The sequence below is a fragment of the Ciconia boyciana genome, chromosome 3 (assembly GCF_034638445.1).
Source record: "Ciconia boyciana chromosome 3, ASM3463844v1, whole genome shotgun sequence".
In the NCBI taxonomy this organism is placed as follows: domain Eukaryota; kingdom Metazoa; phylum Chordata; class Aves; order Ciconiiformes; family Ciconiidae; genus Ciconia; species Ciconia boyciana.
In genome coordinates, this window is record NC_132936.1 from 27040324 (window position 1) to 27051658 (window position 11335).

General features: G+C 39.9%; 1 protein-coding gene across 1 annotated transcript; it reads right to left on the bottom strand.

Moving 5' to 3' along the window:
* Nucleotides 1-389: 389 nt before the first annotated feature.
* Nucleotides 390-4298, bottom strand: KLHL31 (kelch like family member 31). Its single transcript, XM_072857894.1, has 2 exons — nucleotides 3127-4298; nucleotides 390-1122 (listed from the first exon to the last, which is right to left on the bottom strand). The coding sequence occupies exons 1-2, from the start codon at nucleotides 4296-4298 to the stop codon at nucleotides 390-392; spliced, it is 1905 nt and encodes a 634-aa protein (XP_072713995.1).
* Nucleotides 4299-11335: the final 7037 nt, after the last annotated feature.

Genomic DNA, 11335 nt, shown 5'->3' on the forward strand with positions numbered 1-11335 from the left:
CTGAAAGCATTTAAAACTCTATTTAAAAAGCCTCACAACAATCTTCTGAAGCAAGTTTGTCTCTATTTTACAGGTAAGGAAACCAAGGCACAAAGAAAGTAAATGATTTGCCACAAGTAGTACAGTAAGTCAGTGGCAAAGTCAGGAAGAGAATGAAATTCTGCAGTTATGGGTTAACTCTCTCTTCCTGCTAAGAAAATTCATCTTATCCCTAATATGCTGTTTCACGCCCCCTGAACTGAAGATCATGAAAACTGGCCAATTTGCACTGTTATAACTTTTGCAAAGCCAATGATTTTTTTCCATATAAGCACACAAATGCTACTTAAAGGGTTAATTGTACTGCTGTGCTGGTAAACATTTTTACTTATTGCTGGTTAGACCCATATTTAAATACTGACTGGGACAGAAGAGACTGAGCTGGCCCTGGACTCCCTTGTCTTGGTGTTGGGCATAGATATCGTACAACAGGATACGCCCACAGTGGCCTCAGGCAGCTCATCTTCCTCTGTCCATTCGTTGAGATCTGGGTTATAGCACTGAATGCACTTCTTATATTTTTTCTCTATTTCATTCCAGCCACCCACTAAGTAAATTTTCCCGTTAAGGGTGGAGGCACCAGCCGTACTAACTCCGGTTTGAAGCGGCGCCACGTAACTCCATTGCCCTGTGTAAGGACTGTAACACTCCACGGGGAGAACGTCGACCCTTTCGGCTCGCCCCCCCAGCTGAGACCCACCCATGACATAGACCCTCTCCAGAAGGGACACTGCGCAGTGCCACCCCCTTGGGGTGCTGAGGCTGGCCTTATCCTGCCAGCTATCTTTGCTGGGGTCGTACATGCACACCGAGCGAGAGTAAGCGTTATTAATGTAACCTCCTGTGACCAGGATCCGACCATCCACCACTGCACTGGCGTGGCAGCACCTGGGCACCTCCAGGGCTGCCTTCATCTGCCACTGATTAGTTGCAGGCACATAGCATTCAACTGAGGAGAGGCACCCCTCAGAGTTGCGACCACCCACTGCAAAAAGGAGGCCATTGAACACATTCAGGCTAAAGTGGGTGCGCCGCTGATTCATGTTTGCCAGGTGAATCCAGGTGTTGAAACGAGGATCGTATCTGAAAGTATTAAAAAAAGAGGGTAACTGTCTCACATACTGCTCTGCTGAATTCCACAGTCCTGTCTCTGTCCCACTACTGCTGCAGCTGTGGGGTTGCTAAAGTTTTAGTTATTTATTTAGCCCATCAGAAGTCAATGGAATGAAACTGGTATTCCTGGTTAAAATTCCAAATAAATTCAGTTTTTGATTGGAGAAAAAATGTGTTTGTATCATTCAAACCTGGTATTATTTCAACAAAGTAAATCTGACCCTTTTCTGTAATTTGATTTTGTACAATGACCTCATTAGAATATTGGAAAGAGATACTTTCAAAATACAATAGAAATTTTAGAAGTTTTTTTGCAATTTACACCTACAGCAAAGATGTCAAAATTTACTGAAAGAGTTTTAAAAAATGTTAGGTGGTGATTTATACTTCCATCTTTTTAGTACTTTCTAAATGGTAAGTATTATTTCCATGAAGTAAGAGTAAGAATTATGTGGTAAGAACATCTTTGCTTCCGAACACCATACCTATCTGCTTACTCCATGCTTACCACCTTCCTAACACCATACATATCTGCTAACACCATGCTTACTCTATGGAGTAAGAATTATGTGGAAAGAATATCTTTGCTTCCTAACACCATACCTATCTGAAACAACAGTCTCTGTCCTTGACATTTAAATGAGCAATTCTGAAACAGGAAATAGCAAATTATGACTCCTGAAGGAGTTGAGTGAGGTACATGAGTAGGCCCATACATTTCTCCTGTTGCATGCTGTGGCGACCAGAGAATCACATGAGAAAAAGACTATGGGAAAGTAAATAATAATAGTTAGCTGTCATACTGCATTGTCATCTGCAGCTCTGAAAGCAAGCCCACAGACATACTGATGTGACTTGACATGCTCGAAGTTAATGGCATAACAGGGAGCAGAACCCATTCAGCTGTGGACCACGAGGACTCCCCCACCTCCTCCCCACCACCAAGGCATGCACCGAGTACACAGCTCCTTGTGAGAATGTGAGACATAGCTTAAAAGCAGAAGGTTGCGAGAGCAACAGCATAATCTCCTTTACGTGAGATATTTTTCTGTCAAAGTAGCTTACACAATAAAAATGATCTAGAGAAGGTTCCTTATTCATTAACTTTGCATGTTGGTTGATGTCTTCAGAAGTTATCTGAATGTTCCTTCTGGGAGCAGGAAAGGAAGCACTGGTAGGACTGTGGCTGTGTATTGCCATTGCATGTCCATAGTCTGTTAGCAGATAAAAAGCTGAGTTGTCTCACCTCCAGCCTTTGCTTCAAGCTATTGTGTGCTGTCAGCTTTTAGGCTGAACTATTTAAAAACTAGTATCACCCATTTGACTACTGCATGTTAGCCTTCTGACCTTGCTATCACCAGTGCAGTCCTTGGATGACTATACATAGGAACTGTAGTATTTCAGAAGTGAGGTATTGTTTGGAGTACATTGTAGAAGAGAAATATAGCCTTCGAGAGACAGTGACATTGTTTCTAAACTCCTGATAAACAAAAAAGCTAAAGGATATGAAATGCAGTATAAAAGCTATTGAAAATATGGCAGATGGTGCATAGAAATTCAAGATTATAATACCTAAAAGGTGTTTTTCAGAACTTTCTGTGAGGCTTCAGAAACTGTTGAAATTTAAAAAGTCTCACCTTCTCTGATTTGGTGCATTTTAGTGGTACCCTAGAGCATACCAGAACTTCCTATTTATGTTCCTATTTATTTCCTCCACTTGGAGTAAGTTGTCTTGGTTTTCCTCACTTCTCATTGTGCATGTGTAACCATGGTGTAACCAGTTTTTGCATAACTTCAGATGCATATTTCTGTTCATTCAAACTTTAATATAGAATAGCATCCATACCTTCCCACACCTGTCCTCTTTCTATTTATCCGAGCGGTTCATGCTGTATGTCACAAACCAGCTTGGCCTATCTACCTGCATTGTGTGGAATCAATCCCTCCATACCTTTTAAATAAATAACCAGTTACCTGCAGAAATTGCTGACTGCATGCTTGGCTTGGTTCCTCGCATCATTCTGGTCTTCCCCACCGGCCACATAGAGAAATCCATCCATCACCGTCACACATTGATTGAAACTTTTAGCAGGCATTTCACTCAGCTTCTTCCATCCGTTTTCAGGATCTCTGTATAAGATGTCTCTGCTAAGAGACTTTTCTGTTAGAGCAGGGCGTCCCCCAACAGTAACTAAGACTCTGAAACCTCCGCGGATCCTCGTTCTTCTGGACTGCAGTGTATTCTGGTGGTAGGGAAGCAAATGATAGTTCATGGCATCCACTAGGAGCTTATGGCAGTCTGCATCTTGCATCATTCTTGGCACGGTTTGAACATAATTGACAAGGTCTTGGGCTGAGATGGTACCAAAACGGATGTTACCTAAGAGATCGGCAGCAAACTTTACTCTTTTTTGGTCAAATTCCAGCCATTTTATTGCAATCTGGAATGCAACAATTTCAGAAGGCAACTGCAAGTCATCATCTGCAAGAAGTTCATTAATCTGATCAAAAGTAAGTTTTAAGAACTGATCTGTTTCTGAAAATTCAATGAAGTTGTCTCTAATAAATTTGTGTGCTGCTTCCTTGGTTGTTTTTAGTCCGTATGTTTCTGCAATATTGGCAATGTACATACAATTCTCAACACTGATTTCTTGGATTAGAAAATCACAGCACATCTTTACAAGGGTATGAATCTGTAGATAAATTGCTGTGGAAATAATACTACCTATTGTATAAAGAGAGAGAGTAAGTTTTCCAGTGTAAGCATAGGTGATAACAGTAGCTAGACCCAATGGGGATACATCATTGAGGTCTACTCTTTGAGTGGATGGATCTTTCTTTAAGATGTTGTGAAAGTAGTCACTGCTTGAAGCCATCACCACCTTATGAACACTGAAGGATTTGGTTTTGGTACTGATAGTCAAGTCACAAAGAAAATTTTCTTGTCTCATTCTGCTTAGACCTTCCAAGAGATTTGGGCTATATAACGGGTCGGAAACTTCAGATGAGATGCAGCTGAAACCATTTCCTCCATCCAAGAGTCCATTCAAGCCATTTAGTTTACTGAGGGGGCCATCTTCCACAATGATAGTCATTTCATTGATATCTGCTTTGTTCTTCTTCACATTCTTCTTCTTAGGGGCCATGACTGCAATGAAATATTACAGCCAAGAGCTTGCTAAAAATAAAATTAAAACATTTAGAGCTACACTGCAGTTGTGAAATGTAATGGTGGAGAGATTATGCAACAAATCTAACCTTTGTCAATACATATAAATGCCGCAAAACCAGAACAGACAGGATAATCTATCTTCCCAAGAACTATTATACTGTCCTAGATGGTAGTGTGGCTGCTTATTAATAACAATGGATACTCAAATTGTGAAGAATACACCTACAACACCTAAAAATAATTCCTTTTTATTAATAACAAGGTCATAAAAATAGCATTCCCCTATTGTCACCACATCCAAAGAGTTACATTATCTTCCTAAACATTAAATGAGTTTGCCAGAGTGTAAAATTTTGTAAATATACATTTAAATCAGCCAGCCTCTAGATATGAGTTCATTAGTCTGAAGCATAGGAAAGATATGGCCCCCCAGTTTTGTTCATCCTTACTCCAGGGCTAGTACAGGCTTACAGGCGAGTTCAGAATTTGACCAGGAAATATTAAGAGTGGGAGAAATTCTTTAAAAAAAAAAGGCAACATAAGACATAAAGACAAAGTGAATTTTAGTATGATGTCATGTTGATTTTGGATTTAGTATCTGCTCCAAATTGTTTCCAGGTTTTTGTAACTTTTGATTTTCTAGACTGATGATATTCTATTTCCCATGTCAGATTCACAAATATGTTCTACTCATAGCACACTTTGCTTGCCTTTCAATATCAGTAATTTGAAATGTATAATCCTACATTTAGGATTTTGTCTAACTTTTATTTGAGAAAAATGTCATGCAAACACTATCAGGACGTGTTATTTTAAACAAGTTCTTTATGTGTGAAAGTTAATAATTACTCACATAGAGTTATGTTAGAACAGATATTTGAATTAGACTTATCAACTCTAGGCAAGTTCCAGCTCTTGCTGAAATGAAGAGCCAAGTTTTTGTCAAGCGCAATGTGAGATGGCCCTATGTAATTTTCAAAGGAGCTATTTCATATAAATATATGTATATGCAAATAATACCTTGAAGGAAAGCACTGATTTTCAATAACACAGTTAAAATAGAATTGCTGAGATCAGCATTCAAATATATTAAATTATAGCATTTATCTTCAATATATCCATTGATTTTAAAACAATTGACACCAGCTAATTTTCTCTGTGATCCTGGCGCTCATTCATGAAGAAATGCTACCTAACAATAAAACCAATGACTGGATTACTTTAGGTAGCTTAATAAAAAACTCCAGTAATATTTCAATCTAAAACCTCAGCACATCAATTTTACCTTAAGCGCACAGCACGTAACCAAACGGTAATTTAATTTTAGAAAGGAATGGTTGCTGCCTGTGAGCACCAGGATTTTTTTTGCTGCTTACTGCGGTGTGACGACCATGTGCAGAGCAGGCGAGGGAGAAGGCCATGTGTGCCGAAAGTGTCAGTGTCAGCCCGCGCTGACGTGAGCCGCGATCCCCGAAATGTCAGTGTGCCAGTGCGGGGGTCAGCTGCTGCCTGGCTCCCCCCGCTCCGGCTGCATTCCTGGAGCTGCATCTGTTGAGACCTATCAGAGTCACCTCCCAGAATAGCAACCTCCCAGCAGCTTGCCATTTTAAGACAGGTTCCATCAAAGGTATAGCCAGTGTTTTAGTATACTCTGGTTGTTTAACACAACTTTTTTGCAAAACAACTATGGTATCCCACGCGTCATGTATATTTGTTGACAGAGAATAAAACTGAAATGAAACTCTCAGATGTTTTTGTATGTTATCCACATAGCTATAGCTTTGCATATTAATAGCCACAGCTTTATAGCTGGCAAGGGCATATTCTTTCGGCAGTCATATTGGTGGTTCTAAATATTTTTAAAGACTCATAACTTAAAATTTTAATACTTGCAGCACTTCATGTTTATTGCCTCACTGCGTCATTGCAGAGCTCATTTAAATCCGTGACATTTTAAGCTCTCTGTTCAAAAATGTCCACTCTCCAATGTTTTTTCCTGAAAAATACTTTTCCATCAGCAGAAATGCCACCAGCTAGTTTAGTGTATAAGTGCATAAGTGACAGGACATGCAAAACCAGTGAAACAAATCAAACGATCCTATAATAAATCCAAGTTTCTGAACTTTGAAAACCCTGGATGATTTGGTTTTCTATAGCTGTTTGCTTTCACCTAATTTATTTTAGCTTAAGAACAACTCATGCCAAAGGACACTTGGGGTCCCAAAACAATGCATTCTAACAAACAACCTTCCCCCCTCCTTTAAAATGTTACTTCTAACCACTACCAAAAAGCGAGGAGTTAAAAACCCCTTACCCTCCTCAGAAAAATGGTGTCCCAGAGCTGTCCAAGAAGCTGTCAGTGAAAATGCCTCTTCCTTGGAAAAATGAGAAGACAAAAAGAGAGGAAAGGTGGCAAAAGAGAGAGAGAAAGATCAGAGGCCACTTGGTAAGTCCCAGCTTGAGGTTTCCAGTGTGACGCTTTGCTGTCACAGCAAGCAAAAGAGACCGGAGCGTGCGCTCGGGTGCTCTTTAAAATGACCCCTCCTCTCCGTGCCTCGCTCCCTGCCTCTGCCCAGCCACGGGAACTCAGCTTCCCCGGGCTGCCTGGCCTCCGGAAGCTGGGGGGACAAGCCTGGACCCTGCAAGTGCACAGGTACAAGAGAAGAAAGGGAGGGGAAGGTGAAGATGGTAGGTAGATCCACAGCAGGTAATAATTGTCCCAGGTAAGTGTAGGGTGGACCACTGGGTTCCCCACCTCAAGGCTGGGTGCCTGGGCAAAAGCCAGCATGCTCAGGGAGGGGAACAGGTTTAGATTCAACATAAGGAAGCTATTTTTCACAATGAGGGTGGTGAGACGCTAGAACAGGTTGCCCAGACATGCTGTGGATGCCCCATCCCTGGAAGTGTTCAAGGTCAGGGTGGATGGGGCTTTGAGCAACCTGGTCTAGTGAAAGATGTCCCACGGCAGGGAGGTTGGACTGGATGATCTTTGAAGGTCCCTTCCAACCTAAACCATTCCGTGATTCATAGATTCACAGAACGGTTTGGGTTATTCACAGAATGGTTTGGGTTAACGTTCATAGATTATTCTATGATCTAAAATAACCAGCAGGAAACGCCAAGGAAAAGCTGGCACTTTAGTTCCACTTTCTTAGGACTTTGGTGCTTAACTCTGGCAGAGAGAAGGCGACCGGCTGATGGGGATTCACCGCCATGTCCTATTTCTTGGAGTTAGGTCGCTGCTTCTGTAAAGACTTGCCTCAGCTTTCAAGGATACTGGTTCATATCCCCTGATACATTTGCAGAGAGATGTGAACTTTGATATTCTGTCTCACAAGAAGGTATCCTAACTTGTGGGTTATACCATACACCAGAATAGTTTACCTCCACCTCTTGCCAGTTAACCTCAGGAATAATATAAAGCCAAACCTCCACATCCCAAGGGAATTTCATCCCACGGGAGAGATAAAAGGGGTGTGAGTGACTGCATGGGAAAGGAAAGATATTGGGGGAAGTGGAAGTCAGAGAAAGGGAAGATTTTTCTCTTGGCTGTACTTTGTGTAATGCTTCATCTGGTAGATTTATTCGGTTGCCTCCAGGCTCGGATGGGCTATTACAACTACTGCTGCAAAATAACACCCGTCATTTTGAACAAAGGGACATTGCTATGCTAGTGGAGTTACAAAAATTTACAAGATAAAAATGAAAACACAAAATAGGGAACGAGAGGCGATCAAACATGTGAAATCAGAGTGAAGGAGAGGGACATAAAGCCAAGCCCTCCCAACAGCAAGAAGGTAACCAGCTTCCCTTATGAAAAAGAGGGCCACAGCTATGAAAAATTAAGGACGAAGCCTTATTTTAAGACATGTTTTAGGAACTTCTCCTTAGTATGCTATGTATTTTTTCCTCATGTGTAGAGTGCCTCAATTATACAACTCAGTATAACATCAGTTTAATATGTAATTAAATAGGATTATGTCTATCATCATCTTAACACATCTCAATATATTTTAATTTACCAGTTCAATCTAATTATAAAATTCCTCTACATGGACAATTATCCTTAACTTTTTTTGAAGCTTTGCCTTAACAGGATCAGCTGTAATGATTTTTACACAAAGAATATATTCCCCACTGTGCTTCATGAGTTTTAATAATTTGTAAAAATTAGTTTTTATAGATAGAACAGGCTTATTTCTAAAACAAGACTCCCGAACATACACATACTAGTGAATGTGAGTTACTCAGTGTTCCCTTTTCCAACAGCTCATGCCCAGACTTTTATCAATTTTTATAATTTTAAGATGTCCTAAAAAGCCAACACTTTTCAGAGAAAGAATATCTTTTTTTTCTTTTGTTATTTTTCAGTTAGTTGTTTTTTTTTTTTTAATAAAGGGGACACTTCTTCTCCAGAATGAATACACTATCGTGATCTGTAGAAAAATAAAAGATTATTCTAATTTTCATACTATATCTTTAAAATCTACTAGCACATTGTAAAATAAATTTAAGTCTTATTCAGCCTCTACAAATGTGTTTCCAACATCCTTATATGATTCAGTGTTGAAAAAAACCACACAAACAACAATGGGGAAATACCCCCACTGAAAATACAAAACTAATTTCTAATTTCCAGAAAACACTGAACATGCTTTGAGCTGTGCTGTATAGAGATAACCATCTTGTGGGGCATGCCTCAACATCTCAATGTACTAACACTGACGCAATCAAACATCTCCCATAGTTCTGGAACTTTGGTTGTACATTAGGGCAAAAAACACGAAACCTTTAGTTACTTGGTCTTCAAGATCAGAGGACAACTGATAGCATACTTGGCTAATATGCGGCATGCAAGCTGGTCTTGGAACTAGTCATTCTCTTTTTCCATTAATTTGCACACAACAAAGTCTTTTAAAAAACAAACAGTACCAGGATTAGCTGCAAATCATGATACATTCTTTAAAATCAAACTTTGATTTAATATGTTTTTGAATTTTCAGATATTCTTAACATTGTTTCCTTTATATCTTGAAAATAACCTGTTGTCTTTCTGATTCTTTCCTTTGCAATGGCATAAAATTAATTACTATAAAATATTTTGATATTGATTGAAGCCCTTGCAATCAAGTTATGAATTATCTTCTCAGTTAAAAGAGAGGGTAGTACATTTTTTGGCAATATCTTAAGCTGTATCCTTTTAGGTGTGAGTGAATCTTGGGGAAAAAATATTTAATTTGTTCCATAATCAACTGGTCTATGTGAGCGACTAAGGCCAATAATATCAATCCATGCAGCAGTAGCAGGTCATGTAGTAATGTTTTAACATTTTTAGGGGGAAAAAAGCACAAACATTTCAAGAGTTTTGTTCTTCGCCCAATAAACAAGAATAATTGTTATTATTTGCTCCACATGCATAAGCCAGAATCAGCAATAGGGAAAGTTCTTGTATCAGCAAAGATAGGCCTTAAGGCAATTATAACCATCTTTTCTAATCCATGCACAACCATTACTGCACTCTTTCTGGAAAATGTAAAGCCTTTTCTTTGAAGTCAGCATGCTTTGATTTGTTGGTGGAATGCGAGTGTCACAGCCATGGCCACATGGAGACCTACCCTGGTCAATTAAAGATGTTAACAAAACTCAGGCTCAGCTTTAGATCGTGACTGCTTTGTTTGCTCTGAGCCCTTTGTGTATACTTAGCCAAATACTATGCACCCTCAAAGCCCATATTTAGTTCACTATGATAAATAGTTATGAAAAATATCTTTAAATGCATTCATCTGAATGTATTAAGTAATCACGCCTTTAGGAAGGCTGAAGCTCCTTAGGCAGATTGGAGATACTGTGAAAGCATATTGAATTTCCATGGGAACTGCAGTCTTTTCAATAAAAAGATGGAAAAGAAATGGGTTTTCTTTTTAAGCTGCTGAATAAATGTACAAACTACTACTGTTGAGGATCAAATATACAGGCCTTGATTTCACAGAAGGTGGCTTTGAGGAACTGTGTTCAGCAAGACACCCAACCCCAGGTGGGTCACTCAGACCTCCCCCTCGAGGCTGAACCCCCCCGGGACTCAATCAGTCGCTCCCAGTTCATTGCCTGATTTTGCCCAGCCAAGCCTCTCACATCAATCCACCTCCTGAAACTCTCACCTAGCTCTTGTCCTTAGATCATACAAAGCCTATTTCTCTTTCCGGTTTCTCTTTCCTCAGAAACTCACCAAGCACTGGCAGTAGGGCATGGAGAGGACCCTAGCATGAGATGAGAGTTTGCAAGCCTGGGAGCGGAGCTGATGGCACAACACAGCTCTTGATCATGTAGTGACAGAGCAGTTACTGGAGCTACATTTTTGTCTGTGGCAACCCCACTTCTTCCTAACAGGAGTCCCGCATCGATGCCAAACAAACAAATCCTCATAACAATCAGCGTTGGCTGGCAGTTTTGAAGGACCAAGTAAACTTGGAATTCTTTCCTCTGCCAGTTATGAGGCAATATGAGAAATGCTGCAGTTAGGTCTCAGCTAGAAACATTTTTCTTGTTCTAGGGAAGTTTTTGAGATTTTAAATGTTTTCTTCTTCTTCACTGGCATGAAATCATGATCTTTCAGAATAACTGGGCAGAAGTGCAGCAAGGAGATTTTCCTCATCCCAGAAAACCCCGTAACTTTATAATTAAGGCTTTCAAACAACATATGGGAAACGCAGCTTCAATCACATAATCCATATGACAATCTGAGCCTCAACTTCCGTACTCAAAGACAACTTCAACCATAATGCTGGTGTGGGCTGAATCTCTTCCAAGACTACTTCTGCATGAATGCCACTTTGTAGAAGTAATTTCGTACTATTAGGGACAGAAAAATAAAGAAAGAGTAACTAGTTGCAGATGGCTGATTTTAAGGTAGGGTTGATGAATTCTCTACACACTGTGAAGATTAATTAATTACTTCTATAAAATAAAAAGATGAGCATGGGAACTGGAGAGCCAGTCTGCAACAGGGACCTG

Excerpts from the sequence above, each read along its gene's own strand:
- KLHL31 (XM_072857894.1), bottom strand. The coding sequence starts at position 4,298 with ATGGCCCCTAAGAAGAAGAATGTGAAGAAGAACAAAGCAGATATCAAT. Across the intron at positions 1,123-3,126 it reads GCAGTCAGCAATTTCTGCAG|ATACGATCCTCGTTTCAACA; the intron begins GTAACTGGTTAT and ends TAATACTTTCAG.